Source organism: Aedes albopictus, chromosome 1, assembly GCF_035046485.1.
Source record: "Aedes albopictus strain Foshan chromosome 1, AalbF5, whole genome shotgun sequence".
Classification (NCBI taxonomy): Eukaryota; Metazoa; Arthropoda; class Insecta; order Diptera; family Culicidae; genus Aedes; species Aedes albopictus.
Genome location: NC_085136.1, coordinates 223,259,196 through 223,283,307, shown reverse-complemented (window position 1 = coordinate 223,283,307; position 24,112 = coordinate 223,259,196). Strand labels below are relative to the sequence as shown.

At 40.9% G+C, this 24,112-nt stretch overlaps 1 protein-coding gene across 2 annotated transcripts; it reads right to left on the bottom strand.

Moving 5' to 3' along the window:
• Positions 1 to 270: 270 nt before the first annotated feature.
• Positions 271 to 22,116, bottom strand: LOC109413260 (nose resistant to fluoxetine protein 6-like). 2 transcript variants are annotated; one of them, XM_062846302.1, is made up of 7 exons: positions 21,472 to 22,116; positions 10,623 to 10,803; positions 10,322 to 10,467; positions 2,730 to 2,982; positions 1,998 to 2,671; positions 1,261 to 1,938; positions 271 to 1,190 (listed from the first exon to the last, which is right to left on the bottom strand). In XM_062846302.1, exons 2-7 carry the CDS (start codon positions 10,711 to 10,713, stop codon positions 999 to 1,001), a joined length of 2,034 nt encoding a protein of 677 aa, XP_062702286.1. In that variant the 5' UTR covers positions 10,714 to 10,803; positions 21,472 to 22,116; the 3' UTR covers positions 271 to 998. The 2 variants fall into 2 exon arrangements, with proteins under 2 accessions (XP_062702286.1, XP_029728563.2); XM_029872703.2 differs by having other exon boundaries at positions 272 to 1,190; positions 21,476 to 22,116.
• Positions 22,117 to 24,112: the final 1,996 nt, after the last annotated feature.

The window sequence follows — 24,112 nt, the reverse complement described above, 5'->3', positions numbered from 1 at the left end:
ATTTACTGGATTTGGTGGCAAAATGCTTAGGCTGCTCATTATGCCCCGCCTACCCCTAAATGCAATCACCACAATGAGCTACATTTGAATCCCTCCGAGTAGAATTTCGAAATTTACGTTGATTGTTCTCGTAACAATGAAAATTTTACTCTCCGCTTATAACATTAATTGTAGGTTGGTGTCATTTCAATTCCTCTCACACAATTCCTTAATCCTCAATCAACTTTATTACTTTCTATGTAAGGTTGTTTACATAGTTGATGACAGCACGTCTTACAGCTCAAACCAACCGAAAACCTCAACTAGCTGCGCCCCAACAAACCCAAAACTGAAAGGCCCACCCAGGCGCCCCTTACCGTTTTACGACTCATTGTGACAAAGGTAAATTACCTTACGATTGGTCATAAAAAGCTCTCGTAAAATCTTCACAGATGATAATTGCTACTACTTCTGGGGCTATGCTGATTCCGTTTTTTTTATCCGCTGGTTTCGAATTCATTTCAACCAGCTGGGTCGTGTGGCTCTTCTATGGGGCTGGGCTGCTGCCTACCATTGCTAACCGGTTTTTTTGATGTCTTGATTATGCCTGAGAAGAAGCGTGTCAGATTCGAGTTTTTTTTTTGTTTTGATTTGGTAGAACAGGCATCAATTCAGAAGTGACGATTGATTAGCGGGAGATTTTTGTGGCGATAAACTAGCCACCGTGTCAATCAACGGACAATCATCTTTGTTGATTTTTGATTTGCTGATAAGTAGCGCCATAAATCATTGATAGGTGTCAAATTTATCGGGTTTATCTTGTTCCGCTTTTTGTTGAGTCTTTTTATTGTTACGGAGGCTAGAACATACACAGAGAGAACTGTCAGGATGTGATATGACCGCCACTTTCACAAATTCAATTGAATTAAAACAATCTTCACTAGTATATTTACAAAAGATGCATCAGAGCGTTCAATGCATCCATTCACGTTGTCACCGACTTACGCTGCTGCAGGTTTCTAAACACCAGCACTTTGTTCAACTCGTTGCTCGGCAGGACCTTGCGTCTGCTGAATATCTCGCACCTTGTTGTTAACTTTCCGCCTATCCAGCAGTTCTTTCAGAGCTGCACCGGCCGGTAGTTCCACAAACAGGGTAAGGAAGAATCCGAAGAAAAGCGTCCACCAGAAGATTTGCGAGGCCCATTTCGACTGGAGAAAACGAGAAATTGTTAGAATGTTACAGGCTTCTTGAGACTTGAGAGAATCCATCCGAACTTACCACCGCTCGTTCGTTGGTGTAGACCGGTGCCTTGACGCCTGAGTATACGACTTCAATGGTTGTGAAGTGGATGAGATAAAACCCGAAGCACAGCTTGCCAGCTACGCCGAAGAATGAATGGCTGAGAAGTTTCTTCCAGATGTACTTTCCGGACGCCAGAGCAAGACCCAGCTGCAGTACAGTAGACATGACTGCCCAGGATTGCTTGAACAGCGTCGAGTAGATCGCTTTGAGCATGGGTTCAATGATGTTGCGATACTCAAGCACCCAGTAAACGGATACCATGCAGGCAAAGTAGTACACAACCGAAACCCAGAACGTCAGTTTGAACCACTTCGAGCTTAAAACCGTCTTCGGAGAGTCACGATACCGGTGGTAGATGAACCCGGCTAGCATCCCCATCGAATAAGCTCCAATGTTCTGCTGGAAGGGAAAGTAGATGTCGTACTGGTAGTTATGCTCGCGGTTATAGTGGTCGGCATTCTTCATCCGGTTGGTCATCGCAGGTTCAATGTCCTTGGCGTACGTGGTCAAGGTCGGAATCAGCGCAGCACAAACAAATGCCACCGTGAAGAAGTACTTCCTTATCCAAGGCCACCGCCAGATCATCAACATCATCACCATACCGTAGATGAATAGCTGCATGTCAACGGCCAAGTACCAGGACTGGATCAGACACTGTGATGGTAAAACAAATTGTTAGGATTGTTCTCAACAATAAGAGTGCCAAAACATACCGGTTGATCTGTTCGAACGTAGTTGTTGAAGAACAGCAAGTTGGTCCACCACCAGCGACGGCAGTTCTGTTCCGCTTCTCCAATGTACTGCTGACCGATGGGTCCATCCAAATAGCGATGAATAATCGCACACTCCAATAGGATCACGAACGCATACGCCGGCACGATACGAATCAGTCTGTTTTTCAGCTTGTCCCAAAAGATGGAACAGCTGAAGTCCGGATTCTTGCGAATATGCTCCAAGAAGTTTATCGTCATCAACATTCCCGATATTGAGAGGAATGTCTGAATGTAGTTTTGGAACTCTGCCACGAAGAATATGAGCATTGGGTCCTCTTGAAGCTTTTCCATGTAGTCGGTGTTCGCTTGTGGAACTTTGTTATGAGCCATGGTGGCGTGGAGAAATATAACCCGACACATTTGAATAAACCTGAACGCTTCCAGGAACTGGAGGTCCATTCGGATCTTGCTGTAACCGAGATTTTTCAGACGACAGAAATTCCGAGGGAAGGAAAACGACACAAGGAGACGTTCCTTTCGGGACTTGGGGTCCCGATCGTAGTAGGTGTCAGGACAACCCTGAAGAGTCCGTTGCCGAGCATCGTAGATGGTGGATGCAACGAGGAAGAATGATAACGCGATCACAACGCCGTAGAACAAGCTTTCCGGGAAATCTGTCGAATAAGATACTCTGAGTTTAGTCGCACAGGTGTTGATCACAACACTACTTACCAATTGGACGATCCTCCTGCTCGGGAGTGTAGCAATGGTAGATTTTAACGAAGTTACCCACTTCTAGATTGTAGCGCTGCTTCAGTCGCGTATTGATGCAGGCTCTCGCAAGCTTGGCGTACAGGTCCAGACCAACGAGGTCATCCACGTTCGGGAGTTGTCCGGATTGGCGTAGCGATGCTTCGCAGTCTTGGATACAAATGCCACGCTCCAGTAAGGTGTGATCGTAGTGCAGCTCGCTTTTGGTGTAATCCTGTGGAATGAATAAATTTGAATCACTTGTTGAATTATCAGCTTGGTAAAGGTATAATCTGAAGCTGCGTCGAGTATATTTATTAACGAAGGTCCCAAATATTTGTTGTTCTGTATTTCTCTAGTAGTTTCTGCCAAGATTTATCTAATTGCATCAGAAATCTCTGAGATTCCCCCACAAACTCTTCCTGGGATTACTTCAATAGTTATTTTGAAGATTTCTCTAGGAACTCCTTCCGGGACTTCTCCAGAGACTGTCTCCGAAATTTCTCCAGGAATTTCTACTAGGGATCCCTCAACACATTTGTGGTTTCTCCTAAAATTTCTTCCGATACTACTCCTGGATGAACCTTGGTAGGAATTTCTTGAGGAACATCGGAAAAATTCCTGAAGGAGTCATAAAAGAAATTCCGTAATAAATTCTGGAAGGAATCATGTAAGTAGTCCCTGAAGGAATCCCAGAAAAAAAAACTATTTGAGGAATCTCTGATAAGATCTCTTCAGGAGTCTCATGAGAAACTGCTGTGGAATTATTGAAGAGATTCTTTTGAAAGCACTGGAGGAATCCCAGGAATAATTCCTGAAGGAATCTCGAAACTTTGGAAAGGACTTTAGAGGGATACCTAACTTAAGTCTTTAAAAATCTCCAAAGAAATTCTTGAACAATTTCAGAGCGAACTTCTGGAAGAATTCTGAATAAAACCCTGGAAGAATCTCAGAAGGAACACCTGAAGAAATCTAAGAACTAATTCCTGTAGGAATCCCACATGAAACCTGTTCTGGAATCATAAGAAAAACTACTGATGGAATCTCTTAAAGAATTCCCTGAGTAATCTCGGAACAAATTCCTGGACGAATCCGGGGAAGAATCCCTGAAGAAATCCAGGAGTTCCCGAAGTCCCTGGTGTTTCTGGAGGAATACCTGATGGAACCTCTTCAGGAATCTCAGGAGAAACCGAAGAATGCTATAAATAACTCATGGAGGAATCCCGGGAGAAGTCTTGAAGGAATCCCGGAACACTTGTAGAACTTTAATAGAAATTAATGGAAAAATCGCGGAAGGGATTCCTAGAGGAAGCCCGAAAGGACCTCTTCAGGAATCTCAGGAGAAACTCCTGGAAAAAGCAGCTCCCTGAGAAATGCCACAAAAAACTTCTGGAAGAATCCCAGGAAGAATTCATGAAGGAATCTCGGAAGAAATTCTTTGAGGAATAGCTCAAATAGAAATTCATAGAAAAATCCCGCAGAAATCTTTAAAGAAAGCCCTGAAAGGCCTATTCAGGCATCTCAGGAGAAACTCCTGGAAGAATCCCAAGAGAACTCCATGCGAAATGAAAGAATCCCAGGAAGAATTCTTGAAGGAATATCGGAATCTCAGTTCCTGGAGGATTCTTGGAAGAAAATCTTGGAGGAACCCTGGAATTTCTTAAGAAATCTTAATAGAAATTGATAAATTCTATAAAAAGACCGGAAGGACTTTTAGGTGGCTTTACTTTTGGAACACTAAGCGAGATGAAGACCTTGTCACAGTTGAGACATCACACCAAGAAGTTCAAGAAGAACAAACAGCAGCATACCAGAGGTCTTTATCAGCACGGCCTGGGATTTCAGCATAGAAAACAGGTGAATTTGTTGGATTGGAATTAAAATTGGAACAGCAGACGATACTCTAAAACCGGTGAAAGAATCCATGAACTAGCCCTGTGGTTGAATCTATGCAGTATTCACGTCTTAATTCCAAAGGGAGCACCTCGAATCAAATCTTATCCCAAGTAACAATTATATTTTTGTGGCAATCCTGAAGTAATTTCTAAGATAGAATAATAAAACTTAGCAATAAAGCTCTTTGTTCTGCAAATCTGAGATAAAATAGGTATAAAACATCCATAAGACTAATCTGGCCCACTCTTCAGGAGATCTTCAAAGCTGCTTTTGAAGACTGCTTTGAAACTAGTTGTATTTATGTACATGCGCTGATGATTGATTATAAGAACTTCATGAAACTATAACAAGAATATCTTGAGGCATGTTGATCTTTTAGCTGTCTTTCTCAAGTGTCAGCAGTGCATAATAAATGAAATCTTTTACCTAAGCATTATGCAGATGCAAACAAGTTTTGTTTCATGGATGAAATAATAATTGAACTGCGAATAAATTTTCATCAAATTGAAATGGCTAAACCATTTAAATTGCCTGACAGATCATCGATGACAGGGAATCGAAATTTTCCGTGCCATACCCACTTTTTCGTTGATATGCCACCCAAAACATACGAAAATTACAAAGCGCCTCAAAAATAATATCAATCATTAATATACGAAGACATAAATTTCCTTTAAAAACAAAAGGCTACGCCACTTTTTCAATTCTTTCTAAGCATGGCTGCCGTTCCAAGCAAACAAAACTCATGCAGCCGCCATCAATTGTTATTACCTTTAATCCAAATCCCCTCAAAACAATGATGGAACCAAGTCACCTTGCATGAACGCTACAGCCTTTATTGAAGATTGTTTTTACTAGTTATGATCTTAAGGCAGATTTGTTCGTCTTAAATGAAACTTATTCGTTTTATACAAGAGTAACAGCCTTTGACAATTGTTTGTTTACGTTTTCGATGCTAGAAAGTTGTCTCTGTACATTTCGTGGTGTTTCGCGTCAAGGTGGGCCAATTCTATTTTGTATCCCTATATTTTTGCTATTAATAATGAAGTGCAACTTACTACAATTACACTATTTGGCATGAGCTTGAGCAGAGTCACAGTAAGTACCCATTTCATTTTCGATTCGCATAGCGATGGCCTGTGTGAGAAACTGGTTGAAGGCAGGACGACAGCAGCCAGCTACTCGCGTTTTTGATTGGCCGTAAAATCATTATTTCATTGACATAATTACTTTTTAGCACAAGAATGGCTAAATTAACAGTGAGCAAACATGTTTATGTGTTTATATTTGCATGAGAACGCGGTTTTTCAATTTGTTACATTCATTATTTGGATTGAAAAATAGTTCGTTGTCTTATCATTATTTCGCATAGTTCTTGTTCCAGAGCAATGGCTCTAGCTCAAGAATAGAAGGCTTCAAGAAGTTTTTAAAGGAGGATTAGCCAGATGAAATGCACTTGAATAAACGAAGCATAAACTTTTAATAAAATATGTTGATGTTATGTGTTGAAAATAACTTCAAATACACCTTAAAACTTATTATAAGATTTAATGCGCTTGTAAATTCAGTAGTTTTATGCGCGAATTTCAAAATTAACTTGAAGACAACTTAAAAACCGCATACGAACGAAGATTGTTTTCTCTTGATAAAAACAACTACAAATGTTTCATGAATTGGTCATGCTGTGATAAAGCTTCCATAAAAATAATCAAATCTAAAAGGAATTGAAATTGTTACTTGGGATGGATCTGAAATTTCACTCGCTCAATGATTCGCCTCATCTGGGATACTCGTACGATCCAGTTCTGCATCGTTCGCTGTTTCATTCTCATCTCGCTCAATGCTCGCCAAAACACGCTGCACCTGGTCCGCTCATCGTGCTCTTTGCGCTCCATGTCTTTCTGTGTCAACCACAGCAGGATTGTTGTCCGGCATCTTGCAACATCGCCTGTTGCACTATATCCTTCGCACTCTGGTCCCCTTATGGATACTGGACTCACCGTAGAATGCAGCGAGTTTCTAGTTAATCCTTCGCCGCCGAGCGATGTTGAAGAGTTGGCGTGATAGGCCGTCATCTTGTTGCAGTCCCCAGCGAGATATGAATGAGCTTGACAGTTCACGTGAAATCTTTGGGCGATTTTACACACCGTCTATCGTTGATTTGATCAGTCTTGTCAGTGTTGGCAAAGACCACGGTCCATATAATTTTTTTTTTGTATGAACGAAAGACCACGCCTGGGGTGGTTAGAATATTCCAAAAAATGACCACGTGGTTTATGGACAGCCCCTAAGCCCTTCGGCTCCTAATAACTTGTTCCGAAGAACGGTGCCCTCCCGGTGCTGCCCGTATGCCATTTAGTACTCCAGTTTTCCACGACTCGGACAGTCCCTGACTGTGGATCTACCGTACCCGACGAAGAGTTCCCTGACACTGAAACATCTTCCGATACCGGTACTTCCCGGGCAGGTTCCAAGGTCGGTCCTGCGATTCCGGTTAGAGACGGCTTCAGGTTCACAGGCGCCATGTTGACCATGCTCCGGTGCTTCTTCCCGATCGCTCAACTCTGACAGTCCCCGGCGGTGGATCTGCCTTACTCCAACAGAGAACTCCCGTTCTCCCGTTACCATTTGGCACTCCACTTTATTCGTTCACGACACAGGTAGTCCCCGGTGGCGGATCTACCATACGTTTGACCGAGCTACTGCCTCCGATCCGGAATGTCGCTTCGGTCACTTGTCTGCTGTTCTCGCCACTTCCGCTGGGGAAAATAACATAATCTTTGTCACTGCAGCGTTCACCGCATTCCAACAGGCATCGTTGCGGCACATTCTTGCCACGATGTTGTCGGCACTTTTACCAGCACCGCATATTGCTGTCATCCTAATGCGCTCCACAGCGAAACGTGGACACTAGAAAACGACGTGTTCCGGCGATACCTCGACATCTCCGCATTCGGGGCAAAACGGCGACCCTGCGTGTCCGAACTGGTGCAGGAATTGCTTGAAGCAGCTATGCCCTGACAACAACAGCGTCAAATGGAAATCGCTGATCACCCATTCTGCCAGATTTGGAATAAGGCGGCGGATCCACCTTCCGAGCTACTCTTGTGTCACCGACCTCGTAGCATTCTTTGTCCTCTTCCAGAACGAAGGCGATAAGAACCATCCCGGCAATCACGTACGCCACATCCGATTATATCGTGCGGTAGGCGCTCGCCACTCACACTGCCATCAGCCTGTACGTGCTGCAGAGCTGAACGCGATTTCTCTTCGTTTTCGTTGCGGTTGCCCAAGAAGGCACCAGCGCACCTTAGAATCGATGTAGACACGCTAGCTAGTAACCGCCTCTTGCTACTGCTGATTGCTGAATTGTTCGGCATGGTCCTCGCTAGTGCCGTGATCGCCTTTGCTGCTTTCCCGCAGGCATAATCGACGTGGCTATTGAAATCTAGTCGGTCGCTGATCATTACGCCGAGACGCTGTAACTCCCGCTCAGAGTCTATGGCATGTTCCCCGACTGTGATTGCAGCCTTCTGCATCACCTTCAAATTGCTGATCAGCACCAGCTCTGTTTTCTGGTGGGCTATAAGTAGTTTCTTCCCCTGAAGCCAGTATTCAACAGCGTACACCGCCTCCGTAACAGGTTTCTCCACTGCTTCTAAGGACTCGATGTCGTCCGCAAATCCAACGATTTTGACGCCTGTCGGTAGCTCTAGTGTCAGTACCCCGTTTTACATTGCATTCCACAACGTCATACCACGCATAGACTCCTGTGGGACGCCCGCACTTATCGTTACGTTCTTCTGCCCTGCACTTGTATGATAGTACAGGGTCCGGTTGTCAAAGTAGTTGCTAAATCAGGAACCTTCATCTCGTGCAGCGTTGCTGCGATGGCTTTCCAGCTTGCGCTGTAAAATGCATTCTTCATATCGATCGTGACGATGACACAAAAGCGTATCCAGCAAGCATATTGGCCGAAACAAACCTGGTTCATCAGGGGGCTTGCTTGGTTTCGTTAGCAGTACAAATATTATTCTCTTCCACTGAGACGGAAAACGTCCCTCGTCTGTTGGAGCTGGTTCCTAAGAATCCACCTGGTCAGTGGATGACTCCCGTTAAGATGATCTCTTCGACCGACACACTTAAGCAATGTGTGGCAATTGATGTTGCAGTGCTGGCATCTAACATCGCAAAAAAGACACTGACTACAAAGGTGCTCTCCTCTGCAGTCATTCCAAGGTCCTGCTTCGTTGGTGAACTGGTTGCTTGTTTGCTCCTGGTAGTTTGAGTTGAGGCCAATAGCGTTTCCAGAAAGTTCACAGAGAGCTCAAAAGCAGGGGATGCCAAGGGTGTTTCAGGGAGTTTCATGAGCCTTTGAGGGGTTCCGACAAAGACCTCCTAAAGCGCCCCGTTTGTCTCCTGAAGCATCCCTGGGACCTCCTGGTACCTCCTGAATGCCACTGAAACGCCTCTTGAGACCTCGAACTACCCCTCTGAAACCCCATGGGACCCACTGAAACACCCCTGAGACCTCCAGGTACCCCAGATGTCCCCTGAGATCCCCTAAAGCCCCTTGATAATATCCCCTGAGACCTCCAAACACTCCTCTAAAACCCCCCTGGGATCCCTTGAAACACCCCTGAGACCATTCAATTGACACCAACGCCAGCATCAGTCAAGGCTCTCAGACAACTGATGACCGGCACATATAATTCAATTGAGCCCAGCTAGCAAGCAGAAATTGATTGTGGTGTTGCAGGTCGTTGATGACATATAACCCGACATAAATCTATCTTAGACCTGTTTTTATTTTCGGCTACCAAATCCAACATAGCCCTTGCAGTTATCCGATGTGGGTCCAACAGTGGTCAACCATTGGGTAAAATTGACATGACTTTGACCCGACGTCCGATAATGTTTCAACCTAGCGGAAATTTTCATGATTTTTCGTGGTCCTGAGCAGGGATGCCATATATACAGATTAATCTGTATTATACAGATTTTTGAGCATCCGTGCAGATTTCATTTAATATGAAATACAGATTTTTGAGCTAGAGATGTTATTTTTTTTTTTGTATGGGATACAGATTTTTCACCCAAATTTTGTATGGGATACAGATTTTTGAAAATTGCGATACAGATTTTTCAAAAAATCATCTGGCATCCCTGGTCCTGAGACTCCTAGGTACCTTTCTGAAACCCTCTGAGACCCCCTGAAATCACGATACTTAATAGCTCTTCTTCTTTTTATGCAGGGCACAAAAAATGTGTATAAGTTAGAAGTGTATAAAAGTAACTAATTTTCTTGATAAGCGCAATGCCAATAATACCTTCGTTTTAGTTGTTCTGTTACGATACACATTATGTGTACAGCAGTTTTGTATTTTATTTTGATAAATGCGAGGTGCCAGAGGCTGCAATGTACCTGAGTTGATAGAAACCTTCAAAATGTTTGACATGAGATATTTTCTTGAACGTGCTTTCGAGCTTCAGATCAACTCCGAATCGGAACTTACTACTCATTCCATCTAATGGTGACTCCCGGATATCCCAATTCGAAGCAAAAAGTAATGACAATTGACCAATCGAAGATCCAATCAATGTATTATTCCCGATGAGTTGTTCAACTGCGCATCCCATTTCCCAACTATACATAAAGGGTTAGAGGTACTACTCACGCTTATATTCCGCCACAATTCGGACGACTCATCGGGTACGATCCGCGCGTGCACCACACAGTAGGCGTACCCATCCAGGTGATCGCGCCGGCAGTCGTCGTAATCGGCGTACTCGAAGATCTTCGGAAACTTGACGAACTCGGCCACTAATCAATCGGCAAAACAAGCCGGAACAGACATGAGAGAGAGAGAGCAAAAAAAAGAACCACAAAAACAATCAATTTCACGCCAATTCACGATCAAGCACCACTACTGCGGATGCTGAAGATGCGACGGCGCTCTTCGCCGTTGTTGATCTTACACTCCATGTCAGTGGCTTTGCGTTGGGCTTGAGTCATCTCGAACAATAACAACAACAGCAGCCGCCCCAGTAGCCGCACCGGTTTCGTCATTTTTCGATGACGATGAAAGTGATGCTGGAGGAGCGGTCGATGACGGTTCGATGATGATGGTGATGTTGGTGACTATCAGTCGGCTTAGATCTGTAGGAGTACACATACACGAAGCACGTGGATGAAGTGGTGTCAAGTGGTTTAGCGCAGCAACGGAATGCGGAACGTGAGATTGAGGGAAGCGGCGCCACCACGGAGCTGGTCGGAATGATCGTGTAGGGGTGGAGTGGCATGGCGACGTCACAAGTGGTGGTAGCCACTGGTAGGTTCAGTGGGATGCGAACCGGCACATACAAACAGACAGTTGGTCGCGCTTTAAAATGATTCGCGCGACGGGTCGGGAACGAGCGATCAAGAGCCGTTTAGGATGTGTAAAAAATGGAGATTAGTTCACCGGTGACAAACGACCGGAGATAAGACTTGTTTTACGATCGCGTTTGGCGACTTCTGATCAGCGCCTTGAGTAGAGCATTTGCTCAATGGAGATATTTTTAGACGAGCTTGAGAAGGTCAGTTTTTGCAAGTTTAGAAATGAAGGTTATTGGATGTTTTGGTTTAGTTATTACCTATATACAAAGTCGGCTTAGTGATCTATGAGCACTTCCACAGTTATTAACTTAGAGCTTCTTCTGCCAATGATTATTTTGCTAGTGAATATCGTGGGCCAAAAGAAGTCTAGTAGAATTGCTTACGAAAAATTTCTTCAATTATAAACATTGATATGATTATTCTTTTTTCAACCGTGTTTTTGGTAAAGAAAGCTCTCGACAAATGCTGCTCAACAATAGTTTCTGGCCTTCGTTAAATAGCCTAGGCAGCTGCAGAGTTGGCACATTCGCCACCAACAGATCATCGCGTGGTCCAAAGATTAATTGCGGTCTTTTGAGCTCATGAATAGAATACAGATTATCGATGAATCGAATGTTAATTTGAAACACGCCAATATTTTGCGCTAGTGGAGATCCACAAGGCTGTTTACCATACAATGCCTCGGTGTGTCCATATCCTTAATGGTTCAAACGTGCGTGACATATGTTTTTTTTTATAATTGAGAGCCGAGAGTGAGTTATTTTATAGATTCAAAGTATCATTCTCTATTGCAACATTTGTATCTATGTAGAATAATCATTCAGAATCACTGAGAATCAATCATCATGTTTGAAAAAATCTACATATTTTGCAAGAAATGTGTGTACATACTTGGATGATAATAGGTTAGGAGACTGACGAAGCCGTTTTTTGTAGAAATTTGACTTGTGTAAGAGCAATTTCCCCGAAATCAGGGTGAACTCATATTATCTCAACATCTCATAACAATTTCCAAGCCCAACCCAAAAAGTCGTTGAGGACACTGGACAAAAATCCTATTGAATTTACAACTTAATACTCATTCAGTTGAATCTTCCCCGAAGTCGAAAGTGCCCACCAATATTTGCTAGTAAAGGAAATGGCACAATCACGCTAATTACCACTTCCCCGTTTGACCATGACCATTGCATCTTTTACTCTCGCTTTCTCTCCACCTCGCTGCGCATATTCAGGGTTAGCTCACAGCAGTAGCTCGATAGGCATCAGAAGCGTCAATTTCTTTTACTTATTTTTTATTTTTCAATCCAACTGGGACATAGAAAGTCTTTCAGCTCAAAGTTCAGGGAGCATCTAAATTGTAATTGACTGATAGTTTTTTTTTTGCAAATTTTCTACATTTTCTTTTTCTGAACTCGTATTCATATCGACCTATAGGCAGGAATATTCTTCATGCCCAGGAATGTTAAGGCAAAGAGCGCACGTATATTTTCCAGATAAGCGTCATTCTTTTTGCGCAGTACATGATTACTAGAAGCGTCGATTGCTCGAAGCTGTTGGAATCTGAGTATAGCATTGATCTACAGCAGGGCTTCTCAAACTTTTCTAGCCTGCGACCCACTTTGGATTGTAATAGAATTTGGCGACCCACCAGTAAATTTTTTCTCAAAAAATGTCATTTTATAACATTGGGACAGTTTTTTTAATACATTTTAAAGCTTTCGTTGTGAGATAAACTTATTTGTGTCAACAAAAGTATCCAATCAAGGGTTGCAATAAGCCTGCGTTACGTAACATTTACTTTTAGACATTCCAAGCTTTTTTAATTTTAAATGTTTACTCCACAGATTTTAAGAATTCTGTCACACATTTTAGGAAAAAAAAAACATAAAATAAATCTTTTGAATACATTGAACAGATTACGCAGCAAAGGTGACGCTACATTTACGCTGCGAATCTTCAAAATTATAGTACTGTAAGATTGCCAGCTTAGTCCTTCTAGAAATTTTAATCTTTAATTTTAATTCTTCACAAACACTTATTTTACTTATTTTCTTGAAGTAACATAGGCTCTGATTTTCAAAAACGTTTATATTACCGAATTTCACCATTTTGTTCAAAGTTCAGCTTCACGGAAGTTCTTAAAAATATACATATATTTCGGAAGCCATAACCAAAAGTTTGATGGATTGTTTTCGAAATTCAGTAATTTTCTGTCTGATTTTCGATATCCCAATTGTTTAAATTTGAACTATTGAACTTTGCATTGTGAAACTACCTTTAAATGATAATTGTAAGCACCAATCCAGATTGAGCTCATCCATCAAGTACATACAATTTGATAAATTTTCTAACTTTACTAGAATCCTAAATATTCTAATAATAAATCGATCCAGAATCAATTTTAGAATGCAGAATAGCTTCAATGTTTGTTATGCTTCGGACTATGACTCATAAAACAGAAGTTTGGGAATAAAAGTAGGATGAAAACCCATCTCTAGATTTTTTTTTTTTTCGATTCTTAAACAGAGTTTTCCATAAGTTCTCTGACATAAGTTAAGGTAGATATATATTACAATAACGCCTAAACCTTCGCGACCCACTAAAAATCAGCCCACGACCCACCAGTGGGTCGCGACCCATAGTTTGAGAAACGCTGATCTACAGAATTGAAAAGTAGCCAAGTACCAATTAAAATATTGAAAAAGGGCTGAGGCCTTCTTCAACAATTATCGAATTTGTCGTAACCTGAATCGATGGGAGTTGCTGAATTTTAACGGGATTGTTAATTTTTTGCAATGGTTTTTACAATAATTGTTGTTTTATAAGATGCAGCGTTAGTTATATGTTTTCAAACCCAAGTTAAAAGTCCAAAAATCAACGTTTACTTGACAAAAAGAAAAAAATGTAGTCAATTACACGTCACTAACTACAGCAAATTTTGTTAGACTCCTCTAAATAAAGTTTCAAAAACCCAGATTAATCCACCTAGTGGTGATAGTGCCTTTATCGTCGAATATATACCGTGGGTACACACTAATGCATCGCTTAATAGTATTTTTGACCTTCAAAATTCAATAAAAAGTAAAAGAAAACAAAAACTAATACAGTTTTGGATATGTTTTAATTGAAACTTTTGATTGCCGAACCATTTGAAGTTTACTGGCAAGTCATTTTCCCGTGAAAAATGAACATTTCACTGTTTACTAAGTGCCCTATTATGGATCAGCTTCACAGAGTCCCACATATCATGGATCAATTTGTGCCATATTATGGATCAGTGCCTAATTACTCAAAATCCCAACTCTAATATTAAATTTGCGTTGGTAAGGCTTAACTAAGCAGTGTATTGATTAGTTCATTGATGGAGTACCCGATATTACAACAGGAATAAAGAGAAAACATAATAAAGTCCCGCATCCCTATACTACGCAAGAGATACGCCACTAGGGTTCAGTGATGTTCTACATCATAAGTATAATTATTACCATTCTGCGTTTCAAAACACCTGGTTTTCAAGATTCTATGTTTTGAAATGATGATTTTGACACTTTAAGCAAAAATATTATATCATGAGCGTTGAGCGGAGCACAAATAAATATTTGTTTAAAGTGATCCATAACAGCGTCAAACGATCAGTTTCTGGGTCACATTATGGATCACTATTGAAAGTCACATTATTTTAGTATTTGAATCCCAGCATCTAGCAAAACTTCGCCAACTAGATAGAAGCATATCTTATCCAAACTGTACGAACGATTTTTATATCAAAATCGATTGATTTCGACACTATTACAGCTTATCACTGCAGGAGTAGCTTCTTGTGGAATCCGGCTATTTTCTGGCAGTTGTGAGTAAACAACTACATCTTTGCATGATAGAACAAGATTAGGCTCTTGTAAATCACTTTTTATCTCAGAAAACAAATAGAATCATGCTACAAAAATGAATTTCTTGCCGAAATATATGTTTTGAACAAGATATTTGACTTTAAACATCAAAGTGATCCGTAACTGTGTGTGGTCCATAACTGTGTAGGGACGGTACTCATGATGTTTTACGTTGATGTTAGTCGAAATGTTCATGAATCCTGAGAACACTTCATATAGAAGAGCAACAATTTTAACAAAGCCTTCATAAATTTGGGAAACTTATTTCAACGACAAAACAGAGCTGACAGAAATCAAACTTGAATACTTGACTACCTTAACTTTATTCAAAATCACAGACCATTTACGATCTTCAACAAAGTTTTTTTCAGCGCACTATATTTTATTATTCTTGGTTACACGATTCATGTAAAAGTTGACCTCCTTATGAGAAAAATGCAGAAAAGGGAAATTTTGCTTTCAAATTTCAATTGCAATGAGAAGAGCGAGGACTCAACCAGCCGCACCCAACTTGTGAGCAGTAATTTAAGACGCAAAAGGGATTGGAAAAACTTTATTTGGTGTTGATGCGATCAAATTAAAATTTTCCCATTAATGGTTGATTCGTCCTATATATATATATATATATACAGGCCCGGATTAAGGATTGTGGGGGCCCGGGGCCCGAACGGATGTGGAGGCCCCTCGGAGAGATGACCAAAAATGTTTTTCTTTATTTTCTAACAGTACTTGAGCAATATGGAAAATAAAGCTAATGTTAGAAACAAAAAAGGTTTTTTGTGAGGGCCCGGGGCCCGGACCCCCCCGGCCCCCCCTTAGATCCGGCCCTGTATATATATATTCTATACTATATATTAACACCACAGGAATCTGGTGTGATTTGTTGAGATCGCTTTGGTCACGAATTTGATCTCTTGCATATATGAATACTTCGACATTTTCTTAACTTTTAATCTTACCGGTTCCGGAACCCTACCGTTTAAGATATGGTCGGAGACTAGTTTCTTGCTAACCTTTCATTAGGCTATCAAAAGAGCCGCGCTCTGGTATGTCATATGCATGGGTTTGGTTCACTTTTATATTTGGTCCCTTCCGTGGGGACCCCCGGAACCGGTTCCGGGACACTACCGGTTCAGATATGGTCTGAAACTGTTTTTCTGCTAACCGTTCATCAGGCTATCGAAAATGCCGCTGTTTGATGTGTCACATGCATGAGTTCGGTTTTCTTTATATTTGGTCACTTCCGGTGGGACATCTGGAACCGGTTCCGGAACACTACCGGTGGTCTGATATTATTTTCCTGCTTACCGTTCATCAGGTTACCAAAAATGCCGCTGTTTGATGTGTCGGATGAATGGGTTATGGTCAATTTTATATTTGGCCTCTTCCGGCGGGACACCCAGAACCGGTTCCGGAACTGTACCGGTTCAGATATCCCTTTCGTGACGAACCAGCACAATTGTGCTGTTGAGCGGTAACAGTTTTGCATATTTTTTTCATCTGTTTAGACTTTGTTTCATTGATGTAAACCGTATCTATAATTCAGCCATTACTTATACTTGTTTGTGTGTAAACAAACTTTTGTTTACGTTGCCTGTGAGATTTACCACAACAAGGTAAACAAAAAGTGGACAAAAACCGTAAAACATGAAAAAGTTTTATCTGTCGCATATTTTTTATATTCGATTTATCTAGGTAGTTAAAGCTAGAAATAGAAAGATAAAGAGTAGTTCTTTCAAATGAGGTAAAATGATTATTGTTTTGTTGGGAAATCTTAGAGTTCTGGAGAGCCAAAGTTGAGCAATTTGTATGGAGATTTCACTTTTTTGCGCTCCGTCACGAAAGGGATATCGACTCTTCGGGCCTTCTATCAAAAAGTCATTTTTGGAGCGAACATATAGCCTTTCCAGTACACTTAGTGTACGAGAAAGGCAAAAACGCGTAAAAAAACGCGTTTTTTTCAAAACACGCCGTAAAAAAATACCGCGTTAATTTAAAAAAAACGTCGTCCAAAAGCCAGGTCACGTGAGATGTAATCCTGATAATTTTGCGCGTGCTTTTGGAAAAAACTCGTTTTTTTTTACGACGGCTTTTGAAATCACGCGTGTAAAAAACCGCGTAAAAAAACAGTGTACACCAGTCCGTGCGGATTGTGGGGACGCAGAGGTGCCCTCGGTCTCTAGTAGCAACAACCAGTACACTCTAACATTCCTTTCCCTTCCTAGCTGACTATATGGACTTGGCATACTACTGGATCTGTTCAACTCATTCATGGAGAACAACATCGTTCCGCCAGAATGGAGACAGGTCAAAGTAATAGCTATTCAAAAGCCTGGTAAACCAGCGTCTGATCATAATTCATACCGCCCAATTGCTATGTTATCATGTTTAAGGAAATTAGTGGAAAAAATGATCCTATCGCGACTCGACCATTGGGTTGAATCGAATAACTTGCTTTCAAATACACAGTTCGGGTTTCGCAAGGGCAAAGGAACAAACGATTGTCCAGCGTTTCTTTCAACAGATATTCAACTGGCCTTTGCGGAAAAGGAGCAACTGGCTTCAGTTTTCTTGGATATTAAGGGCGCCTTTGACTCAGTTTCCATAGGCATATTGTCAGAAAAACTGCACAATAGTGGACTTCCAGGAATTTTAAATAATTTCTTGTATAATTTGTTGTCAGAAAAACATATGAGTTTCAATCTCGGACAACTGACAACTTCCAGAATTAGTTACATGAGCCTACCCCAAGGCTCATGTTTAAGTCCCTTGCTTTATAATTTTTACGTGAAAGACATTGATAGTTGCTTGGAAGGACAATGCACGCTAAGACAACTTGCAGATGATGCTGTGGTTTCTCTAAAAGGCCCACATGCAGAAATGCTGCAAAGACCATTGCAAAATTCTCTAAATAATGTGTCAATCTGGGCAAGAGATTTAGGGATCGAGTTTGCTCCGCAAAAAACTCAATTGGTTGTGTTTTCTAGAAAGCGGAACCCAACCCAACTGAAACTCAATCTTTTGGGAATAGAAATCGACCAATCTTTGACTTCGAAATACCTTGGGGTCTGGTTTGATTCAAAAGGCACTTGGGGTACTCAAATCAAGTATTTGGTGCAAAAATGTCAACAAAGGATCAATTTTCTACGTACAATTACCGGAACATGGTGGGGTGCTCACCCGGAAGACCTCATAAAACTTTACAAAACGACTATTCTCTCTGTTATTGAGTATGGCTCTTTCTGCTTCCACTCAGCAGCAAACTGCCACCTAATAAAGTTGGAACGAATTCAATACCGTTGTTTGCGTATTGCTCTCGGCTGCATGCACTCCACGCATAATGCTAGCCTAGAGGTCGTGGCAGGGGTGAAACCTCTCCAGAACCGATTCTGGGAGCTCTCGCTAAGGTTACTTATCAAGTGTGGAGTGAGCAACACACTTGTCATTGAAAACTTCGAAGAAATGCTCAGTCTGAACACTCAATCAAAATTCATGAGAATTTATCTGTTCTACATGTCATCTGACATAAGCCTACCAAGTTATAATCCTCCTCGTGTACACTTCACTAATGACAGTTCCTCTGTTAAATACGATCTTTCCATGAAACAAGCTATTCATGGAATACCAGATCAACTTCGATGTCTATCTATTCCTCGCATTTTTAACGAAAAGTACCAAAATGTCAATTCCTGTAAGAGATTCTTCACTGATGGGTCTCGCATAAATGGATCCACTGGTTTCGGTGTCTTCAATGAAAATTTCACCGCCTTCCGCAAACTTCAGGAACCTTGTTCGGTTTATGTTGCTGAGCTGGCAGCAATCAACTTCGCTTTGGGGATGATTTCCAACATGCCCGTAGACCATTTCTTCATCTTCTCGGATAGCCTTAGTTCGATTGAGGCACTCCGGTCGATGAAACCTGTAAAACATCCATCTTACTTTCTTACAAAAATAAGGGAGCAGATGGGTGCACTGGTCGAAAGATCATACAAGATAACCTTTGTATGGGTCCCCTCACATTGCTCAATTTATGGCAATGAGAAGGCGGACTCTCTCGCAAAGGTGGACGCACAGGAAGGTGAGATCTATGATAGAAGAATTTCACATGATGAATTTTTCCATTTTGTACGCCAGAATTCTCTTCAAAGTTGGCAAAATGATTGGCGAGATGGCCAGCTGGGACGGTGGTTACATTCCATTATGCCTAATGTTTCTTTGCGAGTGTGGTGGTATGGTTTGGATGTAAGTCGCAATTTCATTCGCGTAATGTCAAGACTTATGTCCAACCATTACTCGCTAGATGCGCATTTACACAGGATTAACCTCGCGTTGAGCAATGTTTGTACTAAGTGCGGTTCCGGTTATGATGACATCGACCACGTAGTTTGGCAATGCCCGAATAATGACGCCTCCAGAGCACTACTTTTGGATACCCTTGAGGCCCGGGGTAGACAACCCTTTGTTCTTGTGAGAGATGTGTTGGGGACCCGCGATGTCACATATATGGGATGTATTTTCGACTTTCTTCGCTCTGCTGGTATAAAAGTTTAATTCGCTTGTGTTTTCTTCTCCAGTTTTTTTTCTCTGTTTTGTCCTCTTTGTGTTACCAAGCTGCTCCTGGCCATCCGGAAGACCAAGTCCCACAACAAGTTGGTACCAACACCACAAGGCACCGAATACGCTAGCAAGATGTGATTCACCCCCGGATGAGCTGCAGTGAAACCTTTGGTCCAATCCTTACCCTGTCCATCCCTCAAAATGTGACCTTCTAACCTCGAGCTGCCACGAGTACCCTGGCTTCCACCCATTACTAACAGATAAGGTACACCGGGGCAAGTTGAAACGGGTGGGGCAAGATGAAACAGCGGGTTAACATGATGTTTTCTAATGATAATAAACAGTTTGATCGCCATAACACATAGTTTTTGATTCAATCAATCTTTTAGCGAAGGCAAAATTTCCAAATTGTATTGAAATCTATTTCAAAACTTCGTGTTTCATCTTACCCCACCCGTTTCAACTTGCCCCGGTGTACCTTATCATTAAAAAGTTATTACTATGTATAGTGTATACTATTAAGTACAAAAACCAGATCTTCGGCTCCGTATAACGGCGATTGAGCCCCAAATAAATGAACTAGATAAAAAAAAATACATGGACTTGGCCGTGTTATGCATGAACTACTAAAATTGCACTTTGAGAATAAGAGAAATGTCCCATTGATAGTATAGCCAGAATTGGACGAAACTCCATTCTCATTCACGCCAGTATTTGTTAAGTCTAGCTTTTGGAATTAAGTAAAACTTCCACTCGGCTAGTTAATCCGCAAAAATCGATAGTTAATTAATTAAGTATCTTATTATTGTTTTTTTAAAATAATAATTATTTTCTTTATTTTAAACTTTAAACAAACAAATTCGACAAACTGAACATTTCAAAAGTATAGAATTCTAACTTGAACACCGGAACATTTCAACAAGCTTTGATACGGCAGCCAATTAAACGCCCCATAATAAACAAAATTTCCCACAAATATTTCCAAAACTTAGAATAGAGCAATAGTTTACAATAAATGTTCCACAAAAAAAAACTGCATTAATATTTCAAAATGTTTCAAATTTCATTAAATTCAGGGCAATAAAAATCGTAAAAATATCAATAAATTAAGCAACAATTGCAATAATCACATATAATAGCTATTATTATTATTATTATTATTATCTATATTTAAGAGATTTGCAGCCCTAGGCTGGCTCATCTCTGCATCACATTTAGTGTTCTGCATTTATGATGCAGCTATTCAACATTTTTTATATGATTTTTTTAAATAAAATGACCAATTCCTCAATGGAAAGCTAAATCCTCAGGCTTAAAAGTTACATTTTATTGCCTTTGTTACGCTTCTTGCATTTTTGATGTTCTATTGCTTTTGTTGTTGTGGAAAATTTCAATGTATTCATGCATGCATTTGGTTGGTTAACGGAGCTTTTGCTGTTTAATGCTGCTTTCAACCCTTATTTCTTTAGCAATTTTGAAATGTAAAATAATCACTTTTTATGTGTTGTTCAGATATTTTGTTGCAAATTTATCCATTACACTTCAGCACTATTTCTCAGCAATTATCTTTTTCAAAGTGTTTTTTTTTTTATTATGAGCTGATTCTCTTTCCGCATTCAAGCCAAAATTTTCCTTTCGGCACAGACGCCGTGTTTTCATACCGGAACGAAATTTTTTTCCACACACGCTATGCCTTGTCGATTGAGTATCATTGCCATAATCACACCACCCGTTGCTGTTGTTGACTCATATTTTTGAAGATGTTGACAGCATAATTGAATCCGCTTTGGAATTTTCCGCCGTCCGCCACCGCCAACCACCACTTGCACTTGAACTTCATGCCCAACACCCTTCCGTCGCCGTGACATCGCTCCAACTTCCGAGCGAGCCGCATTCACTGCAATTCACGTTCCAACGAACACGATAGCCATTCGCCTCAACAGGGTTAAGGCTTTCGAAGGTTGCACAAATATTGACCCTTTTGGGCCGATCATTTCGAACGCACTCACTTGGACCACACCAGGCCGTCTTCTTCGACAATCTTCTCGTTTTTAAGGACTTCTCTAAACAAACGCACTCGGGTCGCGCACTTGACCACCGATACGCAACGCCCTTGGAGGCCCGCACCGGGTAGACCTTCGGTTTCGTTTGCACAGCTTGGATGCTCTTCTTGGGCGGTTTCAGACTTGCCGTTACTCGCCGGTTACTTCACGTCGTCGTACTTCACTGGCCGCGGTTAAAGCCTTACGAACGCGCGCGCGCACGTACCCTTGCATCCACGTCTCAAGACGATCCGAATATGACTGATCCTCGCATGGATCGATCGCGGACCGATATGGTCAGCCCGCGGTTTTCCCGCCATCTAGTTAGTGCGAAATGTGCGATCTCCGGTCGCCGTCGTCGTCGTTGTCGTTGCGAATCACTAAAGCGAGACGGAGGTGGACCGTCGGTCATCTGCAGGCAGATGATTGATGTTGGTAGCACGCGATGATGGTGTGACCCATCGAGGGGCCCAATAAAAAGAGAAAGAAAGATGAACTGCCAAATTTTTGCAATGCATTGCAATCTGCACGCACAGTATCGGTAAATCCCATTAATGCAGTAATTATCATGATGATTGTGATTTATTCACCGCCGGAGAGGCTAGACGCGCTTCAGAGTTTTAAATGATTTTTTGATCTGAGTATGCTTCTCAGCTCCTACAGTTATTGACTGAGAGTTGTATTTTACAATGCACATACATACAGTTTTCTTATTTGGATATTTACATGGTTCCATACCTTTTTCTTTTTTCCCTTTACTTTCCCTGTAATGGGCTGTTAATCAATTACACTAGTTTACAGCATTTTTGATCTCGGTAAGCTGATGATCGTTTTTGGCGTAGAATCATGCCCTGAGTTCGAAAACGCGAAGGAAAAAAAATACAGTAGAGCGGAAATTTTTTCGACTTTCCATATAAGGCTGATTTTTGTTCTATTTTTAAGCAAAGTCGCTCACTTCACACATCTCATTCTTCGTAATTAATGATCCGATTGAGCTGATTTTTTTAACTGTACCTCGCCTACATATGATATGTCAAATAAACGTTGAGAACATTTTTTTTAATTTTTTTTTGTTATTGAAAAAAAAGCATTTCTTCATATATTTTTTGGAAATTTAGCAAAAATTTTTAGGAGATTTTCCCCAAATCTCGCCGATATCTTGAATTTCATCAATCTGACGCAAAACCTGCATTCAGATGATCAAATGGTATTATAGTCAGTTTTTATTTTATGGGAAAAGATTTAAAATTGGTTGAACAAAACGCAAGATATTTGAATTTTAGTGAATTCCATATTTTAAAAAGTTGTTAAACTTGATATTGAGGTAAAACTCAAAAACTGTTCTACTGTAAAATGTTTTGAAGCACGGTTTCGAAACCAGCGCTAAATTATGCTTCATAAATTTTGGTCGTTGACAGAGGTTCGCGACTTTCGTTTTATATTGTAAACTAGTGTTACGTAAAGGTTTAATGGGAGAGGGGGTTGGAAAATCTTACGAGTCATACATACATGTTTCAGGTTTCATATCGAGCCCAAATTTACATAAATTTTCGTGTATTTTTTGTCAATGTGTATTTTAACTAAAAGCTAATATGTACTACACTTCGTATGTTTGAGCTGGAAATGTTCTAGTCAAGAGCTATTCAATGCCGAGTAAGTCAAGGGTCATTACGAAAAGACCGGTTGTAAAAGCAATCAAATATCGATATATTCGCGCAACTTCTGATATAAAAAGACAAATACAATTTGCGCTATCTGATTAAGAGTGGCAGTGGGTAATTTCTGTTGAAGTTTTTTCTGTCATAACAGAGAATCGAATTCAAACTCCAAGGGTTACGAAGCGCCTAACGATTGACGCCGTGGTTAGGTCAGGAAGGCCACAACGGACGAAATACCACCAAACAGCTTCCATTTTCGAACAAGGAAGACTCGAATTGGGGTTTTAGGGCGTCATCGAATGTGAACAGGGCAATATAAGTAACAGGCAATTAATTGTTGTTTAGTGTTTCAACAATAAATGAAGAACTCGTTTGATTTAACTGATGTAGTACATAGGTCATTTATGGTTACCGCAAAAGAAAGACAAGCTGATCTTTTTTAACCCTTTGGGGACTACATTTTTCCAATCCTCATTATACGCGTTTTTCATTAGTTTTTATAGTGCTATAAGTCCTTCCGAGATTCCTCCAGAGATTGTTTCTAGAATTCCCCAAGGATTCTGAGGTTACACAATATATTCCTTCTGGGATCCTTCCAGGAACTTCATCAGAGATTTCTTCCGGAATTTATTGCGTAATTCCTTCAGGAACTTCTTTCAACATTCATTCAGGAATTCCTTCAAGACTTTTCCAGGAATTCCATGCGAAATTTCATGAGGAGTATCTTCTGAGACTTCTTCAGGAATATCTTTAGAAATTCTGATATTTAATTAGGAAATCTTATTTTGAATCATTCCAGAATTCCTCTAAGTGCTTCCTTCAAAACTCTGCTTGGGAATTCTTTCTGGATTTCTTCTCTTCTTAGAAATCTTCAGGAAACTTCTTCCGGCATTTTTTTCAAGAATTCATTCTGAGATTCCTCCAGGAACTTCACCTGGGGTTGTCA